Source organism: Typopeltis vanoorti, chromosome 20, assembly GCF_054136105.1.
Source record: "Typopeltis vanoorti isolate ZY-2024b chromosome 20, IOZ_Tvanoo_1.0, whole genome shotgun sequence".
In the NCBI taxonomy this organism is placed as follows: Eukaryota; Metazoa; Arthropoda; class Arachnida; order Uropygi; family Thelyphonidae; genus Typopeltis; species Typopeltis vanoorti.
This window is the reverse complement of record NC_143568.1, coordinates 46,160,097-46,187,545: the sequence shown is the minus strand read 5'-3', so window position 1 is coordinate 46,187,545 and position 27,449 is coordinate 46,160,097. Positions and strand designations below refer to the sequence as shown.

At 35.8% G+C, this 27,449-nt stretch overlaps 1 protein-coding gene across 1 annotated transcript in view; it reads left to right on the top strand.

The window, feature by feature from the left end:
* LOC150095406 (TBC1 domain family member 30) overlaps positions 1-27,449 on the top strand; it is a 366,057-nt gene that overhangs the window by 97,782 nt on the left and 240,826 nt on the right. The window contains exon 3 of the mRNA XM_090410388.1: positions 18,823-18,969. Coding sequence (XP_090266514.1) covers positions 18,823-18,969 — 147 coding nt within the window. The remainder of the gene's footprint in view (positions 1-18,822; positions 18,970-27,449) is intronic.

Genomic DNA, 27,449 nt, shown 5'->3' with positions numbered 1-27,449 from the left:
TGAAACTCTTAGATTTCGATCTCCGAGTTTCGTATCCGGCTTGAAAATAACAAGGGATTTATTATCCTCTTAGCTTAATTTACGCCGCCGGAAAAATAGCCTCTTGGCCCTTTATTGTAGTAATAACAATATATGAGTACACCGGTCTGGCAATTCGTTAGTAGGGGTATATGTAAGTTCAGTTAACTTAAACCTTGGTATTCCAGGTCTACCTACTCACTGATGAGACCTCAATAAAGGTCAAAACTGGTCTGGGTAGTGACCTCTCCTCATAATGTAAAACAGTAATACATCTCTTAGGAGCTGCGTTTTAAAATATTAAAAAATATTAAGGATAGTGACGAAGCTTGCTCCACCTTTGACACGAGTTTGCCCTAGTGTTGAACTACCCAAGTGATGACTTATGCTTGGACTCGCCGATAATTCTTCGGCACGAAATGCTTAGATTTCGATCTCCGAGTTTCATATCCGGCTTGAAAATAATGAGGGATTTATTATCCCCTTAACGTATAAAAGGATATCACCTGTAAATCATTGACATGCCAGCAAAATTCTCGGACGTGCCACCTCTGCCAACGTGCCATAGGTTTGCCATCTATGCACTAGGGAATTAATGGTACCTTTGGCACACCTTCTTAACATGAGTTTTGCAACAGGGTGAATCCTAAAATAATGGAAGTTTGGAAAAATTGTTCCACTTCATAAGAGCAGGTGGATAAGGCTGAGGCTACAAATTATAGGCTAATCTGTGTGCCTGGAGTTATTGTTAAGGTGTTAGAGAAGTTGATGAGGACTAGGATTCAGAAATGGGTTGATAATAATAATTATCATTATTACATGGCACCTCCAGGGAGGGGAGGGGGGGATGCTTAAGGATTAAAGCTATATAACTGAGAGGAGACCTCCACATAACCTTTAAAGGAACATGGAGAACCGATCATGGCTTCTGACCTAATGTCCGATCCTCACCTTCTCCTGGTGCACCCTGTTAAGTATCTGCCGGATACTGAATGATCAAGGATGGGCTGGCAATTTGGGATTTAGCCGACCAAATAATTGTATTCTTATTGGCTTAAACCAAAATAAAAAAAATGATGGTACAACATGACAGAATTTCATGCCAGCTGAGGCGTCGCCCAGTTAAACAAGGCCCCCATTGTTTTCGCCAGTGACACTGAAAAGTCAGCTACTGGAACAAATCCTAAAACTCATCCCAACTCAACATCACCAGAGTCGAAGATCAGTACTATCAACATAAGAACCCTGAATGGCAAAGAAATGGAGCTAGCTGATGGACTGGATAAGTACCAGATCGACTGATAGGGTTGACTGAAACAAAAAAAGGCAAAAACTGGTGAGATCTTTCTGAGCAATAAATACAAAAGGTTATATTAAGGCAATGACAATCATGGAAAAGAAGGAGTAGCCATAGTATTCAACACCGAATATGAGGCTAATCTTCTTGAATGACAGGCAGTCTCAAGTAGTGATGTGGGTAAAAATGAGAAAGGAAAACTGGACAGTTAGTTATTTGTGCCTATGGTCCCACAGAAGGGACCATAGGCACAAATTCCTCCAACTCTACTAAGGTAGAAGTTGAGGAATTTTTTGAGGCTTTACAGAAAGCAACTGACACAATGAAAAAGGAAAAGTGTGGTCCTTGTTGGAGATCTAAATAGCAGAGTAGGAAATGATTGTCAGACATATAAAAATATTTTGGGAAAATTTGGAGAAAAGAGCAAAGCTAATAATAATGACAAATACCTGTTGGATTTCTGCCCAGGCCATGGACTGGTTATTACTAACACAATGTTCCGGCATAAAAATGTGCACAAATTCACATGGAGAGAAGAGGCAAGGAATAAGAAAGTCTCATTGACTATGTTATTGTTGATAGTGATATTTTCTCCCTGGTGCAGAACATGAGTGTACAGAGGATTTGAAATTGGAAGTGATCACCATTTAGTCTTGAGCAGGATAAAATTGAATTTCATATTGAAAAGAAGAACATATAAGAAAGTTTTAAAGCGATTAAAAGTTGAGCAGCTCTCAGGTGTGAACTGTAGACTGAAATACACAAACATTATTCAAGAAAAAAATGAAAGAGTTTGAGAACAGGAATCAAACCTTGAAGATTCAGTGGCAAGGCCTGAAGAAAACAGTGATTGATTCAGTCAGAGAGGCATGTGGTTAGGTTGTGTGTGAGGATAAAAAAATGAGAACTCCATGGTGGACACAGGAAGTTAAAGAGGCAGTGAAAGAAAAGAAGAAGGCATAGGAAAAGTTCCTGGCAAAGAAGTCAGCTTGTGCTCTTAGAGAATACAGAAACAAATGTAAGAAAGCTAAACACTGTGTAAAACTAGCGAAACAAAAGTCATGGTATATTCAAGAACATAGAAAATAAATATCAAGGTGGCGGCAAGATATTCTGGTGCTTGTTAAAGAAACTCAGAAATGGAGGAAAGATAAATGCTGTAAAAGGAATTAGACATGATAAGGGTGACATGAAAACAGAAGAAAAAGATATCCTTGAAGTATGGAGTAATTACTTCGAAAAATTGCTAAATGAAACAAGCAGTGTTGACAGCGCAGTGGTAAAAAACATGACCAAGCATGCAGTCAGGAGTACGTATCCATACTTGAAGTAGAAAAAGCCATCAAAAGTTGAAATGTAGAAAGGAGTAGATAATATTCGACCAGAAATGCTCAAGTATGGAAGTCTAAATGTCTTACAGTGGCTTCACTGCATAGTTCAGAAGGCTTGGACAGAGTGACAAATTCCAGATGATTGCAGTAGAGCTCTCATAGTACCCATATATAAAAAAGGGAAATAAAACTGAATGTGATATTTACAGAGGTATTTCTCTACTGAGTGTTCCTGGTAAGATATATGCAAGTATAATTGAGAAACTGTTGAGAAGGATTGTGGAAGAGAAGCATGGTGAAGAACAAGCTGGATTCAGGCCAAATAGAGGCTGTCAGGATCAGATCTTCACTTTATGACAGATAGTTGAGAAATCATGAGAATATAACAAAGATCTGTATTTAAGTTTTTCTAGATCTGCAAAAGGCATATGACAAGGTGCCAAGAGAAAAGCTATTCTAAATGCTACAGTTATATGGTGTCAATGGGGCATTATATCAACCAATACTTAGTCTTTATTTGAATTGTAAGTCAACAGTTAGAATTGAAAGAAGTACAGGAAGGTGGTTTAGAGTGAAATCTGGTGTCAGACAAGGATGTACATTATCCCTCTGTTATTCTTTATCTATATGGATCACATTATGAAGGGAAGTGGTATTAAACCTGATATCAAAATTGGGGATGTTAATCTCAGCTCTTTGCTTTATGTGGGTGATGTTATACTTCTAAATAAATCCTCTACAAGTCTGCAAGATTCCCTGACTAAAGTGAATAACTGTTGTAATAGATATAGTATGAAGGTCAGCATTAAAAAGACAAAGACTTTGAAAATAAGTAGAAGTATTGTAAATATCAACTGCATTGTGAATGGAGAACCTATAGAACAAGTAAAGCATTTCAGCAACTTAGGTATGATTTTTAATGAAGATGGTAAATTAAATATGGAAATTGACAACAGAATCAACAAAGCTGGTATGGTGGGAAGTCAAGTGAATAAATTTATATGGAATAAGAGAGAAATTAGTCAGAACACTAAATTAGCTGTACAAGACAGTATTCAAGTCAATTTTAACTTATGGATCTGAGAGCTGGGTTAGAAATAAAACACTTGACCAAAGACTAGAGACTGCAGATATAAGAGTCCTGAGAAGGATTAGGGGCATGAATGGCATCAATGGCAATATCACATTAAAAACGAGGATATTAGGAAAGTGCTTGACATTCTCAGCATCCAGGAATGCATTAGCAGAGCTAATCTCAGGTAGTATGGTCACTTAAACAGAATGCGAGAGGAAAGATTATCAAAACAAGTGTTCTCTTCCAAGTTGGCAGGAAAAAGGCCCAGAGGAAGGCCAAGATATAGGTGGATTGATACAGTAAAAAGTGCCTTAGACGATAGAAATATAAGATTATAAGATTAAGTGAAGCCTATTGGCTCTTTTATTTAAGTTAAGAATATAAGATCTGATAATGTTGGAGTAACAGACTGATTTGGAGGAAAATTGTAGATAAGAAGTTAATAATGATATAATTTTTCATGTAGTAGTATCTTATCCTGTACACCCCCTTTAGGGTTATATCAGGAATTTGATGATGATGATGGCCTCCAGGGAGTCCAAGGACTCATTGAGGAAGGGCTCCTGCTCTACAGCTCTCTGTCTCCACCACCCGATCCACTAATTACAACGAATCGCAACTACACCAATGCCATCTACCTCCACCCACCAGCACCACCACTAATATTTTCACAGGCAGTCACAAACATCCATGCCCATGGCGGAATTTGAACCCACAGCTTTTTTCCTGGAGAGTTGACACGCTAACCACTCAGCCAACCAGGCCAGCAATAGTAGTATGCTTTATGATGATCAGGAAATGTTTCTTAGGGAGAGGTCCTGCTTTAGCAATCTGCTTACATAGTAAAACAAGGTGACATATTCACTGGATAAAGGAGATGCATATACAGTGGTATACTTGACTTTTTCAAAGGCCTTTGATAGACTACCACATTATAAGCTGGTAGCTAAATTGAAACAGATGGGATTAGATAACAAAGTAGTAAGTTAGAGAACTAATTGGCTGTCAATTATCAGCAGGTTGTGTATGAAGGAGTGATATTCCAAAAGAGGAAGGTCACTAGTGGAGTTTTGCAGGGATATGTTTTGTGACTATTATTGTTTAACTTGTATATTAATGACATTGGGAATGACTTATCTGGAGATATGCTGCTGTTTGCCAGTGATGCAAAGTTGGGAAGAACTATGAGAAGTGGAGTAGATGTGGCCTTGCAAGCAGATCTCAATAGACTAGTGAGTGAACTTGTCAGTTTAATGTTGTGAATGGCAAGATCTTGAAATTTGATAGGCAAGATGAAAGCATTTTGAAGGTGAAAAAGATGAGAGATCTGGGAATGACAGAGATTTGAAGTTTAGAGGTCATATTGCTCAAATTGTAAGAACATCACAATGGATTATTGCAATAATGAGGAGGATATTGACTTGCCAAAGCAAAAAGGTTATGGTTTCCTTGTAGGGTGGCCCATAGTCATGAAGGGTTTTAAACATTTAATAAGTTTATTTATTTATTAATTATTTTTATTCTTTTTTTTTTTTTTGTTATAATGAAATACACAACCTGGAGATTTTTTTAATAATCAGAAAAGTCATTCACATTTTAAACCCTTTTGTGACTTATGGATCACCTATTTTACACTGCCATTAACACAAACTTCGGGATGGCCCATAAGTACGCTGACCATATTTCCTTGAGAGAAAAATGGGACGGGGGGGGGGGGTTATGTATTCATTCTGTATTCATGAAAAGGTAAGACGATAATAAAAAGTTTTATTACATAAACATATTGAACTGGGGTGCTTAAGGGTCAAAGCTGTATAACTGAGAGGAGACCTCCACATAGCCTTTAAAGGAATGCGGAGAACCGACCAGGGCTTCTGACCTAATGTCCAATCCTCACCTTCTCGTGGTGCACCCTGTTGGGTATCTACTTTGATACTGAACGAACGAGGATGGGCTGGCAATTTGGGATTTAGCCGACCAAATTGTATTCTTATTGGTTAAACCAAAATAAAAAATGATGGCACAACATGACAAAATTTCATGCCGGCTGGGGCGTCGCCCGGTTAAACAAGGCCCCCGTTGTTTTCGCCAGGGAACCAGGGCGAACAGCGAAAAGTCAGCTACTGGAACAAATCTGAAAACAAACCCCAACTCAACATCACCAGAGTTAAAGATCGGTACTATCAATGTAAGAAGCCTGAATGGCAAAGAAATGGAGCTAGCTGAGGAATTAGATAAGTACCAGATCGACATAATAGGGGTGACTGAAACAAAAAAGACCAAAACTGGTGAGATCTTTCTGAGCAATAAATACAAAATGTTATATTCAGGCAATGACAATCAAGGAAAAGAAGGAGTAGCCATAGTATTCAACACAAAATACGAGGCTAATCTTCTTGAATGGCAGTCAGTCTCAAGTAGAGTAATGTGGGCAAATATGAGAATGGGGAACTGGACAATGAGACTTATTTGTGCCTATGGTCCCACAGAAGGTTCTACTAAGGTAGAAGTGGAGGAATTTTTTGAGGCTTTAGAAAAAGCAACTGACACAATGAAAAAGGAAAAGTTGGTCCTTGTTGGGGATCTAAATAGTAGAGTAGGAAATGATTGTGAGACATACAAAAATATTTTGGGAAAATTTGGAGAAAAGAGCAAAGCTAATAATAATGGCAAATATCTGTTGGATTTCTGCTCAGGACATGGACTGGTTATTACTAACACCATGTTCCAACATAAAAATGTGCACAAATTCACATGGAGAGAAGAGGCTAGGAATAAGAAAAGTCTCATTGACTATGTTATTGTTGATAGTGATGTTTTCTCCCTGGTGCAGGACACCAGAGTGTACAGAGGATTTGAAATTGGAAGTGATCACTATTTAGTCTTGAGCAGGATAAAATTGAATTTCATATTGAAAAGAATAACATGTAAGAAAGTTTTAAAGCGAATAAAAGTTGAGCAGCTCTCAGATGTGAACTGTAGACTAAAATACAGAAATATTATTGAAAAGAAAATGAAAGAGTTTGAGAACAGGAATCAAACCTTGGAGATTCAGTGGCAAACTCTGAAGGAAACATTGATTGATTCTGCCAGAGAGGCATGTGGTGAGGTTGTGTGCAAGGATAAAAAAAATCAGAACTCCCTGGTGGACACAGGAAGTTAAAGAGGCAGTGAAGGAAAAGAAGAAAGCATATCAAAAGTTCCTGGCAAATAAGGCAGCTGTTACTCTTACAGAATACAGAGACAAATGTAAGAAAGCTAAACAGTGTGTAAAACTAGCTAAACAAAAGTCATGGGAGGACTTTGGCAAGAATATAGAAAATAAATATCAAGAAGGTGGCAAAATATTCTGGAGGTTGTTGAAGAAGCTTAGGAATGGAGGAAAGAGTGCTGTAAAAGGAATTAGAGATGATAAAGGTGAAATGAAAACAGGAGAAAAAGATATCCTTGAAATATGGAGTAATTACTTTGAAAAACTGCTAAATGAAACAAGCAGTGATGACAGCACAGTGATAAAAAACACTGACCAGGCATGCAGTCAGGAATACATATCCATACTTGAAGTAGAAAAAGCCATCAAAGGCTTGAAATGTGGAAAGGCAGCAGGAGTAGATGATATTCGACCAGAAATGCTGAAGTATGGTGGTATAAGAATCTTACAGTGGCTGCACTGCATAGTTCAGAAAGCCTGGACAGAGGGACGAATTCCCAATGATTGGAGTAGAGCTCTCATAGTACCCATATATAAAAAGGGAAATAAAACTGAATGTGAGAATTACAGAGGTATTTCCCTACTGAGTGTTCCTGGCAAGATCTATGCAAGTATACTTGAGAAACGGTTGAGAAGAATTGTGGAAGAAAAGCTTGGTGAAGAACAAGCTGGATTCAGGCCAAATAGAGGCTGTCAGGATCAGATCTTCACTTTACGACAAATAGTCGAGAAAGCATGGGAATAGAACAAAGATCTGTATTTAAGTTTTGTCGATTTGGAAAAGGCATATGACAAGGTGCCAAGAGAGAAGCTATTCAATACGCTGCAGTTATATGGTGTCAATGGGGCATTATATCAAGCAATACTTAGTCTTTATTTGAGTTGTCAGTCAGCAGTTAGAATTGAAGGAAGTACAGAAAGATGGTTTAATGTTAAATCTGGTGTGAGACAAGGATGTACATTATCCCCCCTGTTATTCATTATCTATATGGATCACATTATGAAGGAATGTGGTATTAAACCTGACATCAAAATTGGAGATGTTAATGTCAGCTCTTTGCTTTATGCGGATGATGTTATACTTCTAAATAAATCCGCTACAAGTCTGCAAGATTCTCTGACTAAATTGAATAGCTGTTGTAATAGATATGGTATGAAGGTCAGCAATAAAAAGACAAAGACAATGAAAATAGGCAGAATCATTGAAAATGTCAACTGTGTTGTGAATGGAGAACCTGTGGAACAAGTAAAACATTTCAGCTACTTAGGCACAATTTTTACTGAAGATGGTAAACTAAATATGGAAATGGACGGCAGAATCAGCAGGGCTGGTATCGTGGGAAGTCAATTGAATAAATTCATATGGAATAAGAAAGAAATTAGTCGGAACACTAAATTAGCTGTATACAAGACTGTGTTCAAACCAATTTTAACTTATGGATCTGAGAGCTGGGTCAGAAGTAAAACACTTGACCAAAGACTAGAGACCGCAGATATGAGAGTCCTGAGAAAGATTAGAGGCGTGAACAGATGGAATCAATGGCAATATCATATTAAAAATGAGGATATTAGGAAAGAACTTGACATTGTCAGCATCCAGGAATGCGTTAGCAGAGCTAATCTCAGATGGTATGGTCACTTAAATAGAATGGGAGAGGAAAGATTAGCAAAACAAGTGTTCTCTGCCAGGTTGGCAGGAAAACGACCCAGAGGAAGACCAAGATATAGGTGGATTGATACGGTACAAAGTGCCTTAGACGATAGAAATATAAGATCTGATAATGTTGGAGTCTTGACAAGTAACAGACTGATTTGGAGGAAAATTGTAGATAGGAAGTTAGTAATGATGTAATTTTTTCATGTAGTACTGTCATATCCTGTACACCCCTTGAGGGTACATGGCAGGAATTTGATGATGATGATGATGATGACATATTGAACTTACTATTATTCTTCAGTGACAGAACCCATACAAAAATTTAGGTAGACGTAGAGGGGGACTGTATTTCACACCATCATATCATGAATATTTCTCCGATGAAGTGATCTTATGCAGCAAATTTTGGTCTTTCAATACCTTATCATAAAACTTCTCACACTCCATGACACAATTTTGTCATACAACTAACATAGTCCTCATTGTCTCAACACCTAATCTAGATTTCGCCTGTGACCACATGCTGTTCATAACAGAAAATATTCTCTCAACTGGTGCTGTGCTTCCTGGAAGACAAAGAATAAACTACAATATTATAGAAGTCTTGAAAGTCTAGGCGTTTTTCGCCCATTTCAGAAAAATCTGTACCCATCAGATACAGGAATGTTTTCTTTATTCCATTATCCAACTGCCTCACAATTATAGATTTTATTAGGGTCCACTGATCGAATACACGAGTTTCTTCTGTTCCTGTGGGTGCAATGAGTTCCTTGTTCAGGTTGTCCTGTATTTCTTTCCATTCAGGTGTCTTCCTTAGAAGTACCCACATGAACTTCTCAGTGTTTCCTAAACTGCACTTCCACTTGTTGACATATTTTAAGCTGGTTTTATAAAAATTCTCAACTACCTCTAAAAACATAGCCTCATTAATTTCTCCTGAATCTACTAACATTTTCAGTTGTTTTTTGACATCAGTAGTTACAAACACTTCACTTTTTCTGGAGTCTAAATTGTTTACAAGATTTTCAGTGTTCATGGCTACTTCTGTAGCAAAATATTATCTTTTTCAAATAAGCTAATGTATGTTTGGAACTTAGACACTTGATCTCTTGCAAATGACAACCACAATTTCAAACAGGGATCTTCAAACAATTTTCGAAACACAACAGGACATTTTTTTTTAAGAAAGAAAATAAGAATGAAGCCCATCAAACATGCTTAAAATTCTATCAATTGATGGACCCAAGGACTGAAATTTTGTATTTCCATGCTCTAAGAATTTAGTGTAATTGTTTCCTGCAAAGTCACAAAAGTTTTTCAGTTCTGACTGCGTGTATATATATTGAAGTATTTGTATACTTTCACTGCAAAACATTTAATATCAATTGATAAACAGTTGACAGCACACTGGAGACAATTGTGTATAATCTGTGCCCCGTAACCAATACTGATAATCTGCCTCATCAGTTCAACTTCAAGTTTTTGCCACACATTATTTCTGCCAAGTCTTTTGCAACCACCAAAATTGGTGTTTGTGTTATCTACACCCAAAGCAACAATTTTGTTTTGTAAGGCAAATTTGTCACTTACTTCCTTCAACATAGCACACTGTAGGTCGGATGTTTCACCAGGTAAGGAAACAAAGTATAATTTTGTCTTGAACACCACAATTTGGGAAAAAGTACCACACAACAATAGGAAAAAGTTTCATGTATTTTTTGTTTGATCTAAACTGACTGTAATGCTTTTTTTTGTTTTATTAAAATCTGATTATAGGTTATGAATAATAATTTATGATTGACCAATATTAAAGTATATTTATTTAGTTTTTATTAAAATGGGATAAAATTGACTTTTTTATTAAAACTACGGGACGGCCGGGAAATATGAAAAAAATGGTACTGTCCTATTCAAAACTGTATGTATGGGCAGCCTACCCATAAGTCACAAAGGGGTTTAAATTGTGAATGACTTTTGATTATTAAAAAAATCTCCAGGTTCTGCATTATTTCATTATAACAAAAAAAGAATAAAAATAATTAATAAATAAAAAAATTTATTAAATGTTTAAACCCTTCATGACTTATGGGGCACTCTGTATAAGGCTTTGATCAGACCACACATAGACTACTGTGAATAGATTTGGTCCCTGGTTTTCAGGGGGATGAGTATGTAGTAGAGGATCCAGAGAAGGTTTACTAAGTCAGTGTCAGGTTGATGGAATGTCAGATATGAGGAGAGAGTGAGGAAATGTAAGTTGCAGAGCCTTGTGAATAGAAGGAGAAGGGGATATGATTGAGACATAAACATAAATGAGGGGCTGTTACCAGATTAATGTAGACAAAATTTTTCATAGAGTAGAGGGGAGACAAGGGTAGAACAGGATGCCATCCTTTTAAGCTGTATAAGGTGGGTGTGAACTGGGGAGTAAGGAGCAGGTTCTTTTCATGAAGAGTGATTGGTTAGTGGAATGCATTGCCTGAGAGCGTGATGAGTGCAGAAACTATGAATGGGAGTGATGATATTTTTGCATGAGAGAGTATGAACATCCCATGATGAATCCTTTGGCTCCATGAAGGTCAGATGTTAATATAATAATAATTATTATTATATTGATAAGTCCATTAATATTATATCATTGAAATCTTGCCCTGTTATAATAATGATAAATCCACAGAGAGAGAGAGAGAGAGAGAGAGATAGACTTAATATATTATAATCTTGCACATGCAACAGCAGCAATGTTATAACATTTTTACAGTAAAGAGAGATGGGTATGTCAGGTTAACTACCATGATACTCGCTCAGAATTCCAGCTGGTGTCATCAAACATGCTGATTTTTGGGAAGAATTTAAGTTTATTTGCTTGAAATCTAGCATTTATTTTACATATCAAGAAGTTGAAAAACTTACAAATTTCACAAGGAAAATCTCATCTTCTCCTCAGTATGTTAATCTCAATAGTCTTTAGCAAAGTTTCATAAAAACTCTTACTAAAGCTATGACTGGGCATTTAATCCTGTCTGCTTAATCTGCTCTTCTGTCAATTTTGCACGTTCTCCGATTTGTGCAAACTGAGTGACAAGCTGGGTGTTTCTCCTCCTGCAAACCAGGATGAGAAACCCAAGTTTCTGGGCAATAAAAAAAAAAAAATAAATAAAAATAAAAACCCTTTCACCTCTTGTATGATGCCATTTAAATGTGCCTTTAGTTGTAAAACTATTATTATTATTGTTACGTGACACCTCCAAGGAGTCCAAAGACTCATCGAGGGAAGGCACCTACTCTACAACTCTCCATCTCTTCCACTCACAATTCACCAACTATAACGAACCACAACTACCATCATCATCTATACCAATGCCATCTACTGCCCGTCATCACCACTAGTATTTTCACAGACAATCACAAACATCCACGCCCACAGTGGGATTTGAACTTGCAGCCTTTTGGCTGGAGAATAGATATGCTAACCACTCAGTCAACCAGGCCAACTTATAAAGGCCATTTTTTTTGCTCACTGGGTATTTCAATCTATACTTTTCCAGCCAAAGAGTATCATTCTTAAATGCTGAGTTACAGACTCTTAAAGAAACATTAATTTCATCATCATCATGCATTTCAGTGATTTAGGCCTATTATAGCCTCATGACTACAGTAAATCTCTGTTGGATGATTTCGTTTTCTTTTCCAGATGTTCAGATCAGTGTTAATTTAAATTTTAATTGAACATGTTAATTTAAATATTTTAATTTAGACATGTTAATTTACTATTAGTTATGAAAGAATTAGATCAAATATTTTGCCTTTATATTTCTTCTAATATGAGATCATTAAAAGCAGCACTACAGTATTCTCCATCAAATAGATGGAGAATAGATTACCTCATCCTTACCAAAATCTGGTGATAACATTAACCTTGAGACCTTCAACAGGATGTACAAGATGCCATCACTGCAGCCATAGAATGCACTTTGTGACTGTAGGATCTTTCCTGTCTTACACGTAATTTTTGTTTGCTTGCCTACTTGGTGTGCCTTTGTGCACACATTGAGTACATATCTTTGTGCTCATGAAGATATTGGTCTGATAAAGGCAAAATACTGGACTAATAATATAAAGGTAGTTAATTATTATTTCTAGACTTGTTTTCTCCTCTAAACAACAACATTGGTGATCAATGTCTAAATATCCATACCAGATTATATAATAATTTAAATTTCACAAAACTCTATTATCATTTATGATTTTCATTGTTTGCTGGTTTTTATTTTGACTTGTTCTAACTTTACAAACTTATTTGTGAGGGATTAAATGTATTAAGAAATCCTGTATCAACTTTAAAAGCTAAGAAAAAAATATTTATATTTAGCATAATTTTTCTTCTTCTGTGATTGAACGTAGTAGTAGTTTTTATAACTGAAAAGTCAATGCTTTAAGTTTATTTATCTTCTATATAAGTATATAGAAAGACGTTTATTGTTCATGGAATTCTAGAAAGTTTATTTGTTGAGTAGTATATTAATACTGTATAAATTCAGTTCAACTTTAAGATAGGTAGAGTGACCAGATTTATTAAATAAACAACAAAAAATGATAACTCATAGCAAGTTGACATGCTGGTTGGTCAGTGGAAAGAAAGTAAAATTGTTCCACTGCATTGGGTTGATAAGGCTGTGGCTACAAATTATAAGCCAATCTGTATATCTGGAGTTGTGGTTAAGGTATTGGAGAGATTAGTGAGAACTAGGATACAGAAATGGGTTGATAACAGCAGTGTTTTCTTGTTGTTTATTTTTTTTACGGTATATATTAGAACACAGAAACTAAGTAAATAATTAATTTATTAACTTATTGCTGATATTTCGCTGGTGTTATAACCAGCATCTTCAGAGCACAAAAACACAGTATTGTTACAATATGCGAGACTATGACAACATGGTGTAATCAGCAGACTGGTTAAACAAAATTGCAGCAGCAACACAAAGACTAGAGTCTTGATATTTTGGGGCCCTCTATCTGAAAAAAAAAAAAAAAAGCATACTAGTTTTTTCTTAGGATGACTGTCTCCCAGATCTTAGGCAAGTTAATACAGCCATATTTGTTGAGATTTGGAGTGTGTTTCAGGGCTTCTGTTGCCTCTAAGAACAATCACTCTGATTTATATGGGTTTCTGTGTAGTACTTTTGTGTTTTTCCAGTTGATCCTGTGTGCAGGGGTATCCAGAGCATGGTCTGCTAGGCCCGACTTGCCATAATGATAATTCCAGACGTATCTTTTGTGTTCGTTGATGCGGATGTTCACAGTTCTTCCTGTTTGACCGTAGTAGGCTTGATTACATGAGCAGGGTACTTGGTAGACTCCTGGATGTGATAAAGGGGGAATGCTGTCCTTGGGTGAGTGGATAAGGGTAGCTAATTTGCTACATGGTCTGAATGTAGTGCATAGTTTATGTTTATTGAGAATTCTTGAAATCTTTTCGGATGTGCCTTTGATGTATGGGATGGTGATTGTTTTGTTGTAGTTCTCTGTGGTGGATGGTGGGAGGGGTTTCTTAGGAGCGTTTAGTATTTTGTTTATCTTGTGTTGATTATAGCCATTGGCCAAGAAGGTGTGGCGTAAGTGAGCCAGATTGGAACAGATTGCTCTCGCTCTATGGGTAAGTGTTTTTAAAATGCCATATTGTTGAGAAGGATGATGGTGTGATTGTTTGTGTAAGTATCTCCCTGTATGTGTGGGTTTTCTAAAAACTGAAAATGATAAGGAACCCTCTGGAAGAGTACACGTGTGATAAGTGTATCCAGGAAGGGCAGACAGTTATTAGCTTCCAGTTCCATAGTAAAGTGGATTTTTGGATGTTGGCTATTTAAATGCGCTAAAAATGTTTCCAGTGTCTCTGGGCCATGTGGCCAAATAGCCAGTACATCGTCAACATAGTGTAGCCAAAGTGTTGGTTTGAGAGTGGCTGTATTGATTGCTAGTTTTTCCAGGTGTTCTATGTAAAAGTTGGTTAAGGGGGGGAAGGGGGGAGCCCATGGCTGTCCCATCTATTTGTTTGTATATTTTCCCTTTCCATGTGAAATATCCTGCATGTATTGTGAATTTGAATAGTTCAAATATATCAGGGGGGAAGTGGGACTTCAGTAGATTGAGGATTTCTGTAAATGGTACATTTGTGTATAGTGAGGTGATATCAAAGCTTACTATTAAGTCTGAGCTTTTTAGGGTCAGGTGTTGTAAGATGCTTTTTAGGTGGGCCGAATTTTTGACAAAGGAGGGAGAATTGTTTCTGAGAGTGGCTAGTAGCTTCGCTAAATGTCTAGCCAATTTGTATGTGGGACTATTTATACTGTCCACAATTGGGCATAAGGGTGTGCCTTGTTTGTAAATTTTTGGTGCTCCATAGATCCTAGGTGTTTGAACATGGAAGGGCTTGAGTTTGTTTACTGTGTCTTTGGGCCAGGAGGTGACTTTTTTCAATAATTTTCGTGCCTTATTCTTTTGTGTGTTGGTGGGATTGCGATCTATAATTTTGTATGTTGACTGATCTTGTAATAGTGTGTGCATTTTGTTATCATATTCTGTTGTGTCCATCACTACGGTTGCATTTCCTTTGTCTGCTTTTGTTATGATAATCTTGTTGTTGTTCTGTAGCTCTTTTATAGCAATGAATTCTTTATGTGGGATGTTATTTTTGGGAGGCTTGGACTTGATTAAGATGTTGGCCACATCTAAACGTATGTTGTTAGCTATTGTTGGAGGCAGGTCGTATATTCCTCGTTCGATGGACGCCATTATTTCGGCTTTTGGAACTTGTTTTGGAGTCACGGCAAAATTGTGCCCTCGACTTAAAGCACTAGTGGCTTCTTTGCTTAAAGTGAGCGACGATAGATTCACGACGACGAGGTCTTGTTGTAATTGCGGTCGCTGTCTGGTGTTCCGTTGTTGGAGATTTTCAAACTTATTTTGGTGCTAGTTTTTGACTCTGTCGAATTCTTTTTTAGCCGTTGCGTCGGTGATGTTATCTAGGATCTCCCAAAGTTCCGTATTTAGAATATTATAAAGTGATTCACGTAGCGTGTTGATGGTTGAATTTGATTTTGCTAGTTCCAGACGAGTGGCGTTAATCTGTTCACGTAATAACGCTGCACTCGCTCGTTTATAGATACGTTGGGCTTTGGCCGAGTGGAACTTGTTTTTGATTTTAAAACAGTTCGGTATTAAATTGGTGTCTCGGCACCTCTTTAAGAAGGCTAACCTGTTCAGTTGCTGCATCAATTTTAACTTCCACTTACCATATTATCGTGTCTTAAGTACGATATCATCTCCGTGAAGAATCCTTAAACGTGTGGACAGACTTATGTGTTCGTCGAACATGTTGTTTATTTTTTTACAGTATATATTAGAACTCAGAAACTAAGTAAATAATTAATTTATTAACTTATTGCTGATATTTCGCCGGTGTTATAAAATTGTTCCACTGCATAAATGTAGTGATAAGGCTGTGGCTACAAATTATAAGCCAATCTGTACATCTGGAGTTGTGGTTGAGGTATTGGAGAGATTAGTGAGAACTAGGATACAGAAATGGGTTGATAACAGCAGTGTTTTCTGTAATTATCAGCATGAGTTTGTTAAAGGGAAGTCATGTTTTACAAACTTTTTTTTGTATATCTTTTGCATTGGACAGGAGAGATGCATATATAATGGTATACTTAGATTTTGTAAAAGCTTTTGATAGACTGTTATGCATGACAATCTGTCAAATAAATTGAAATGGATTGAATTGAATAACACACTAGTGAGTTGAATTAGTGACTGGCTGTCAGATAGGTATTAGAAAGTTGTGAAGGTGCAGTATCCTGAAAGAGGAAAGTCACTAGTGATGTGCTGCTGCAGGGATCTGTATTGGGATCATTGTTGTTCAACTTGTGTATTAATGATATTGAGATTGAGTTTAACTGGTGATATGCAGCTGTTTGCAGATAATGCAAAATTGGAAGAACAAAGGGACATCGAACAGATATTGTGGACTTACAGGAGGACTTGAATAGATTTTATGAGTGGGCAGGTGAGTGGAACTGTCAGTTCAGTGTTGCAAAGTGTAAGGTTCTGAAATTTGGTAAACAGTGATGGGATGCAAAGTATACACTTTGCTTGGTGAAGAAATTTTGAAGGAGGTAGAAGAGATGAGAGATATGGGAGTGGTGGTGGACAAGGACCTGAAGTTTAGAGGCTGCATTGCACAAGTTATTGGATAATGGCAATGATGCAGAGGACTTTGACATGCAGAAATAAAGAAGTTGTAGTTCCATTTATAAAGACTTGATCTATGCGTTATTCCCACTTCCTATGCAGGGTCCACATGTTACTTAGATGCGACTACTTGTTAGTACCACTCCCAACCGACCTGTCGCCTAGTCTGCCACTGGGGGGGGGGGGGAAAGATATATTTTTGGCTGTAGAAGCTTATGTTCACAGGGCCGGTTTGCCTGCTTGTGGGATGAAAAATGGCAGATAAACTGGCAGAAAAAACCCTACTGCCCGTGCCCAAGACAGACTAACTTGGCTATGCCTGAGGAAGATCATCAGGTTCCTCATGTCTTCGACGGGAATCAAACCTGGGACACTCCTTCCCCAGGCATATGGTTGCGAAGTGCAAAGCCACTAGGCTAACCGCGTGAACAAAGACTTGATCACGTTTAATATGAATTATTGTGCACAGATTTGATCACCTGGTTTTCTTAGTAAATAGGATATGTTAGAATGGTTCAGAGAAGATTCACAAAGTTGGTAAATGACCTTTGGAATGTGAGATATGAAAACAGATTTAGGGAATGTAATTTGCAAAGCCTCATGAATAGGAGGAGGAGAGAGGATGTGATTGAGAAATATAAGTTGGTCAGGGGTTCTTAACAGAAGAAATTTTTCATAGAATGAGAGAGAGATGGGTAGAACAACAGGCCATCCCCCAAAACTGTAGAAGTGGGGGGAGTGTTTGGTTATTGAGTGGAATGCATTAATGAGTGTTGTGAATGTAGACACATTGAATAAGGCATAGTCTGATGAGCTTTTTGGGTGATAATATGTACCTCCTGTGATGAGTCTGACTCCATAGAGATCTGATGCTAGTAACCATATAAAAGTACAGTAAACCCTCGATGTCCGTCAAATTAAGATTCAAATCTTAATTTGACAGACAAAATTTCCGGTCTGTATGTCACATTTGAAAATTAATTCCCTGTTAATTTTAAAATGCTTTTAACCAAGATTTGCTTATAATTAAATTAACAAGTTATTTTTTGTTATTAATTTCCTGTTATTTTTAACAAATTTTGGCAAATAGGCCATCATATGTTGGAAAAGCACCGTAGTAATTTAGCTGACATAAACGAGTCACTGCTCGTAAAATGTTCAGCAAATGATTAGCATGTGATCATGCCAATCGCGCTGTAATTGTTTTTTTTTTTTTGTCGTGCAGCATGACTTGATATGGCAGTTTTAACGCGTGCCAGCTTATGCATTCAGAAAATCTACTTTATTATATAATAAACTTTGATTTAACTGACCCCCCCCACTTGCCAGAATTAGTCCGTTATATACAAGAATGCATACTTTAGACGAGATTGGTGAGTGCTTCTTTAAGTATCTTGACTGAAAGAAGCAAATTTTTTAGATCAACGTGAGAAAATTTACTATAATAAAAAAAAACATTTTGACATGTAGGCCTGTGTAAATTTTAGTCTATTAAATATTGTGTGTGCATGCATGCATGCCTATGCATACATACATCTATATACCTCCTGATAAAAGCCTTCAACTATAGCAAAATACAATTTGGCAATGAATAGTGAAGTCACCCTCCTGAGTATTGGAAGCGCTTATATAAAATGTAATTTCCATTCAGGAATACTTTTTGTCTTATTTTGAATAAATATAATTACAGACATAAAGGGTATTAATCAAGCTGTAAACTTTCAGTGATTATTTGGAACCATCAATGGTTGTATTTGATCTTATTTCTGTATGTAATCATATGTTGATATTATGAACCACGAAATGAAACACCAATCAATTCATATCTTAACAAACAGAACAATTGAAGCAAAACTGGTTATGTTACTAGACCACTTAATTCAGAAGAAATAATTTTGTTCATGTGATTAATGTGATATCTTCATTAGTATTTCTTCTTTTTTTAAAAAAAATTTTTTTCATTTACTGCTTTCCTAGTTATGGTTGACCTTGGCTGATCGGTACCTTCAATCAAAACATATTGATTGGAAAAAAACACAGCAGCAGTGTTTTGTAGAATGGATAGATGATGAAGATGATGAGGTTGACGAAGATGGTGATGATCTTGGCTCTCAGATTATGAAAGTATATATGTATATATGTTTTTTTTTTGTCTATTTCATATATGATAGTTTGCCATTACCAATTTATAAAGTTGCTGAAAGCAGTATTTCTGATTAATCATATTTTATAAAATGCTAACTTGAAATTTAATGTAATTTTAATATTTTTGCATTTTTTTTCTTTATATTTAAACATTTTTTTTTATTCTATAGAACATTGGTTCCCAACCGGTGATGCATGTACCCCCGGGGGTATGTGCTGAGCCATTCAGAGGTACATGAAAAATAATCAGTGATGGTGGAAAAACAAGTAAAGTAAACAAAATGCAAAACGTTAGTTATGGAACAATAACTGTCACTATTTAAAAACAGCTATTTTAAAAACAAGGGGGTACAATTTATAGAAATGGGTTTAAAAGGGATATTCTATAAACTGCTATAGAATATGCCTTTAATATGTGCATTTTCGGTATATACTCGAATGATACATAAAGTACTTGAAATATTTGATATAAAATGCTGCTTATTTTGGCAGTGTGCTATGCCAAAACACGTCTTACATGAATTCTACACAAATAGTAATAATAAATAAAATAAACTGGCATCCTACAGATGTTGATAAATTTGCAATAATTAGCTATGCTATGCACTCTTTCAAGTGTGCAGTGTGCACTCAGGTGAACTTCCACACAGTGCACAAAAAAACAATTCAGTGGTAACATTTAGTGAGCATTCCTTTTCATGCCCATTGATGTCTGCTGTAGTTGTCACTGTTCTTTCTATTGCCATATGACTGAAATCCTTCAAACTCTTTCTACACTACTCCTTTACATCATCTACACCTCAGTCATGTACTCAGCATTTCACAGTATATGACTTTGTTTTTGTGAATCCCAGTGTAGGTGGGGTGAGTCAGCCATCTTAACAACACTTGAGAATTCTTCAAGGTTATGTATAGAATAATCTTACTGCCACTTTTCTGCCATTTGTGCTATTGGGAGTCTGAGTATTGATATCATCATCAAATGTCTCATGTTATCCTCAAATGATGAACAGTTTACATTATTACTAACTTCCTGACAGTTTTCTTCCAAATTAGTTATCTGCCAGGACTTCACTTATTTTTTTTTATTACACCTAGATCTTGATCTGCTTCAGGGTCTTTTTCCTGCCATTCTAGCATTGAACTCCTGCTTTGCTAATCGTTCCTCTCCCATTCTGTTTAAGTGACCTGAGATTAGCTTTGCCCACACATTCAGGAATGCATGAGCAAAGCTAAGATCTGATATTATTCTTGCAGATTCTATTATTATATCTGATATAAAATCTCATAATAAAGCAGGACTTCAATATTCTCAGAGCTTATATTTTGGTCTTTTAGCACTTCCAGCTGCATCATTTCACCCAGATCTTGTTCTTCCTCTGGGTCTTTTTCCAGACATCAAACACCCGCTTTGCTAATTTTTCCTCTCCCATTCTGTTTAAGTGATCTGAGATTAGCTAGCTCTGTTCACACATTCCTGAATGTTTACAATATCAGCTTCCTTCCTAAGATCATTTTTAATATGATTTTTCCAGATGTTTATGCTTATAAATTTTCTCAGAACTCTCTTATGTGTGGTATCCAGCCTTTGATCAACTGTTTTACTTCTAACTTGACTTTAACACTGTCTTGTATACTGCTAGTTTAGTGTTCTGACTAATTTCTCTCCTATTCCATATAAATTTATTCATTTGACTCTGTAATAGTAACTTTGTTAATTCTGTTGTCTGTTTCCATATTTAATTTACCAGCTTCACTAAAAATTGTATCTATATAGTTGAAATGCTTTACATTTTCCATAGGTTTACAGCAGTTATTCATTTTAGTTAAGGAATACTACAAATCTGTACTGGATTTATTTAAAAGTATAACTTTGGATCACATTATGAAGGAAAGTAAATAACTAGGGATGAATCTCCAATTTTGATATCATGTCTAATGCTGCTTTCCTTCATAATGTGATCCAAAGAGATGATGAATAACAGTGGATATAGTATGCAGATACTGTAACTAGCTTGTCACTCCTCTGTTACAGTTGCAGCAATAACCAATCCTTGACTAGGATATGCCAAATCATCTGCCTGCCAGATCCTTCTGTTATTGACAACACATTTGTTCTTCTGACTGATGAAGGGTGCTCAACAGTTGCTGCCCCTATAGAGAGCATTCTCTAGCTTTGCTGGAACTAGTAAATGGCAGCACTGAACTTCCCATGCCATGCTGCTGTCATAGGATAATATGAGGTTTTGGTTGAGACCGAGTTGCTATCCCCTCCCCCCTCCCTACTAGCAGTTACCTCTGTTGCTCCATGAATGATTATTTGTCAGAATTGCTTTTGCTTATTTCTCAGCTATCCTTCATATTTGGGGGAGTCATTCCCCTGTATGCCACTTGGGGAGGTGCTCAGTAGCAGTCAGCTCTGCCCATTATGTTCAATGGAAAAACACTTTTTATTATATAGATGTAGATTTAAATTGGAGAGACTGTTTTGTGAATTTATCATTTCACCTTAAATAAATATGGCTGCCTCACACAACCAAAAATTTTGAGAACTGTTATTATGAAATCTTTGGTTCAACATTCTAGATCTCCTTACCAGACGTATAGAGGACACCCACTTAGGATTGTGAATAGTACTCGTTCTGTTATTCTTCTTCTTCTAGGTGTCAATGTGAATGTGTGTATTCTTATCTTTATGCCTCAGAAGATACCTTGGTGGCTTAAGCTAAAATATTAGCTTAATAATACTTAATTAGTTGTTATCCCTTTTCATCTGTTTCTTCCATTAAACAAAAGCATGAGTGATACTCATCTAATTATTCACATCAGGTTATTTATTAGTTGTATGATTTATTATTTGCTCCACTCTTCTGACTGTTAATTGAGGTTTGCACACTTCAGAATAAATGTGTGCTGTTAAAAATTTTTTGTGTGTTATTTCCATTTTTTTTTACCCAGTTTGTTTCTTACTATATTTTGTAGGAGGGTAACTCTTGTATAGCCCTTGCTATTACCATACTATATTCAACTCACTTACCTTCTATATATCAATGAATTCATAGAACATTCAGTCTTCATGGTATCACATGAGATAGTCCAGAACCAAAGATACGTAGTGCATGGAAAAGCATAAATATTACTGCTATCTAAATTAACTGCTTCCTTGAACTAATTGTTTATATTTCACTCTGATACCTGAAATACTTCATGCATCTGATTGCTTAATTTAGTAATTATTTAATTATTAATGTGCCTAAAGTGAGACTGGAATGCCATCCTGATTCTTTTTGTGTGGCTCAAGACTCATCCACAACTTCATTCATGACTTTAAACTTCATGCTACTTTGATTGTAACTATAAGTTGATATTCAGCCTGTATCTTATCCCACTGCTGGGTGAAGTCCTCTTCCATTGTGGAGGGCTACATCTATTTCTCCCATGGTGTCCCACTCCATATGGGGAGAGTGTGTGTGTGTATATATATATATATTTGTATGGATGAATGTATGAATGTGAAGGACAATCTCACACACACACACACACACACACACACACACACACACACACACACACACATACTTAGAGACAGCCTTTCACTTTTTTCTCAACTTTTCATTTGTTTTTCATATTTTATAAAAAAAATAAGTGTGGTAGGAGAGGTAGTTAGTGTATTGCCCAGATATGACAGTGATAAATTGAGATGGAGAGCAGAGATTATGAATGTTAGTAGAAAAAGGAATGTAGTGCAAATGTAGAAAAAGGAATGTAGTATGAAGAAAAAGGAATGCAGTTTGTGAATGTGTGGGATGAGTTTGAAAAATTAATTGAACTGTATGAGTGATGTACTTCATTTGAATGGTTTTGGTGTGAATCATTGATCTAATATTTATCTGGAGAGACTGCTGCTGGAAGGGAGAGTAATGAGTGCAGAGAATGGATCTGAGCATGTAAGAAGTAATGTGGAAGAGCTGAAGAGTAAGGAAGGATGATTAAAGTGGTGCTTATGAATAAACAATGAATATGTGGATATGAATACGTGGGTAGCATGAGTGTAGAGAATGCGAGAATGAGTGTGCAAGACAGACGGAAATAGTTGAGTGGAGAGGAGACAACTATCAGGTAGTTGTCCTGACAGCATGTAAGGATTTAATGCCTTGGATTTGATCAGATCATCAAAGGATGTTATTATAAATAAGGAGTCAAATCTTCCTCTGGTTGGTGAGAGTGACCATGAAGTGATTTGATTACCTGGGTGGTTACTAGCCATGTGAGGACTTAACCAAGGCTCCAGAAATTTGTTCACCCACTTGCCACAGGCAAGTTATCAGAGACAAGTGGCCAGTGAATTTTCAGCTTCGTTCTAAATACATTCAGTATATATTATTTTCTTTGCATAATTTACACTTTTTTTTACAAACCATCATTTCATTCACTCTCAAATTATTTGATCACAGGTGGATACTAATGAATTTAAAGAATTCATTGACATCTCTTTTTTTTTTTTTTTAAAAGAATTCTCTTTTAATGACTCACAAAAACACCTACAATTTTAGTTGTCAGTTTCTCTAAAAGTTGTAATGTAAACCTGTCATCATCACTTTCTTCTGTCCTTTTAATGTTTAGAACTTTATTTTTCTTTCTATATGAAAGTCTAATTTGTATAGAAAGAATGAACATTAAAAACTCAACCTTCCATTGAGTTTTTAACCAACCTATCTTCTTCCTCCAGCAGTTGTCCTGTTGCCATTGTTGACACAAGAATTGATAACTTTTAAATGTTCTTTCATATAAAAAGAAAAACTTCATAAATATTCACTATAAAGTTCCAAAAATCTCCCCATTTCTCTCATAGCAGTATAGTATTTTTTTTTACTCCACTCATGCTCTACTACACTTTCTCACTTTCTCTCTCACTTGCAGTTTTCATTTCAGTCATGAAGCGAGAAAAATGAGCCACCGCTTCATGTTATAGTTACACCATTTTACTTGAAAACAGTAAATCTCACACACTTAAAGTGTGAGAGAAAATAAGTAAATGTTTTATATCATGAATACATTTAAATTAAAATACACTTATCACTTCCAAGAAATAATTTTTTAATCAAATCAGTGTATTCATCAATATGAACCTTACACGTATATACAGTAATCACAACATATGTAATAGATAATCTATTATTTAAAAAAAAAATATTGTGCATTTTTCAATATAATCTCATTAAGAAAATAAACTGATAATTATAAACACAAAAATTAAAATTGGCATAGCCTAATTAAATACTGTAGTATATCTATGCATCTTATTTTTCCAATACTTTTACTCCTTAAGTAAGTGATCAGTTGTAATATAGTATTGTCTTAATCTCATTTTCACAGCTCAGCATGAATTAGCTTACTGTAATTAAATGTTTCAAAATGTTACATAATGAAAATCCTTTTTAATATTGTTATTTATTAAATACAATTATCTTGCAAAGACTGGATCATGTGACTGAGCATATCATGGAAATTGAGTCTGGCCATTGAGTGCCACCTACTTTCTTGTTTTCATGAATTTTATTATTTGTTTTTTCCTATTAAATTATTGTTTATGGATAATTAATATACATTCACCCTTCATTATGGATAATAAACAAAAGGAAACACAAACTGAGTTGTGATGAGCTGTGTTGTGGTATTTTTAAACCCACATTGAAGGAAAGCACATTTCTGTATAATTAAGTTATGTATGGTGAAAATTAAAGAATATATTACTTTGTTTTGTCATCATAACATTTAGTTTTTTTAAAAAAATATCACCTATAACAAAATTTATACAAAGTAGACCAATATCTTGGTCAAGTAAATTTTTTGTGGCTAGTGGATAAATCCACTTGAATTTGAATTTCTGTTCCAGTTGAATTTCTGGAACCCTGTGTTGTACTACTGGTGATTATGAAAAGCCCAGGAGGCAGCTGCAAGCCGTCTCTGAGCTTTTCATAATCACTAGCTTTGGAATGAGCATAAAATAAGAAGTTGGGTGGAAAGCAGATCACTGCTGCTTGGGTGCTATTCAACTTATTAAACTTAATTCTTTTTGTATAAATATACCTAGTTATTGTATGTAATTGCTATTTTTGAAATATCAGCTCTGCACTTCTGTTTAAACATGGGATCGTTTGTGATTTCCCTCTCCTCCACAGGAAGGCAATTTATTATACTATATTAATATGGATTTCTCCATGCGTTGAAACCCTTGGTCAGCATTGCTTTCCAAATGAAAATCACACCTCTTTCATGTCCCCAAAGTTGAGAATGAAAGTAAATAGTTTTCATTTCCAAAGTATGTGCTGTTCCCATAATGTATAGCATTATACATGCCTGCAAAGATATGTGTGTTACTTTATGTACTAAGGCAGTTGATGTGAAGTCATTAGCCTCTATATACATGTAACCCAGGTCATTAAGTGACTTCATGCTCAAACTTTGTTTGCTTACACTTGGATAAGAGGTGAAATCTAGAATATAATTTCTTGGCATCCTTAATTTATAGTATAACCAAGTGAAAAAACTTTCAACACCTATCTCTAATCCAGAGTATTTTAGTAATAAAGTATGGTACCTTTTGGCAACTTGTATAACAAAATATGACTTCTGCATTACTTCAACCTTGGTATCACTTCTGGGTTTGGCTCCAACTGAGGTCAAAACCGGTCTGAGTAGTGGCCCTTCTTGTAATGCATAACATTATACATGTCTGTAAGGATATGTTTGTTGCATTATGGGATAATACTAAGCAAGGAATGTGGTCATTTAGCCTCTGTATACGAGTTGCCCAGTCATGAAATTACTTCACATGCAAACTTTGTTTGCTTACACTTGGATAATGGATGAAACCAGGAATATAATTTCTTGGCATCTTTAATTTATAGTATAACCAAGTGAAAAAACTTTCAACAGTATGTTAATGGTTGACCAAATTAGTGTTACTTGGATGAATTGTAATGCAACTTGTTTTCTCTCTCTCTGTATGTGTGTACTCCAAATGATAACCTGAATGCAAAGGTTAAAATGTTGGAATTTAAGTTATCGCTCTTAACATGTTATTAGTCTTCATAAGAAATGGAGAGTTGTAGAGTAGGTGCCTTCTCTTGATGAGTCTTTGGACTCCTTGTAGGTGTCATGTAATAATAATAATAAGTTTATCAAAATGGGAGTTGGGATGGAACAGTTTGCCATCACAGTTGAGACATAATAATAAACCTGAAGATTGACCTCTCCATTTCACTAGAGGATTGCATTGTAATGACTTCTTGAAGAAAATCATGCACAGTCTCTTTGAGAGGTATTTCATGCGTGATATAATTTTTATAGAAACAGATTTTGTGAGTTTTCTGGCAGCAGTATGATGTGTTTATTTAAACTGTAAAAACCAATCCACAAAACTATTCACAAATTCTCTGAGTTAGAACTCTAGATTTCACCATTAATCAGGACTGTGACCACTGGAGGCATAGTTCTATAGTTCTTTAAACTAATTTAGGCCTCATTGTTTAATTTAACGATATTTTTTAAGTGTCAATTCAGCTCAAAATTTTTCTTGTGTTTTTTACTCTCACAAGAAGACAGGATCAATCTGCTGTTAGTTAGTTGAGCCTGTTAGTTGCTGAGTCTGCAATTAACAGAATTCTTATAAATACTGGTCATAATGTTTTAATCATGTGCATACACAGCAGGATAAACATAAAAATACTTCTGAAGATGGCCTCAACACAGAGGCAATGGAGTGAACTATTAATTCCCAACTCCTACACTTCCTCGAAGGTAACCAGCTAATAAACAACCACCAGTATGGATTCCATCACAGCCAATCCACGGGAGATCTACTCGCATATGTCACCTATCTCTGAACAAATGCCATGGAGAAGTTTGGTGAATCTCAAGTAGTTGTACTTGATATCTCCAAATTTTCCCCTCCTTTTGTACATCCTGGTACAAAGGTTTACTAAACAAACTCCCATCATTTGGTCTGTCCCAGGACTTCTGTAATTGAATTGCCAGCTTTCTGTGTGGACACACACTAAGTGTGATGGCAGATGGTTCTTTATTCTCTCACCATTCACCTAATGCCGGGTTTACACATGGTTCTGTTCTCTCACCAATCCTCTTCCTGTTATATATCAATGACCTATTTCAGTTTGAATTTCAACCCAATACAGTTTTGCAGATGACAACACATCCCCTTTCACTTGATAAACTTTTTACTCTACACCAGCGTTTCCCAAACTTTTCCTATGACGGAACACTTCACAAATCCTGAAATTTTCATGGAACATATTGGTTATTTTGTAATGTATTAATTAATGATTAATTGTTAATTTAGCTGATTTTTTATTATTAATTAATAATTGATCATTAATTAATAATTAAACATCAAGTAAACATAAACGTCATTAAATTAATTTGTGCTGATTTTCATT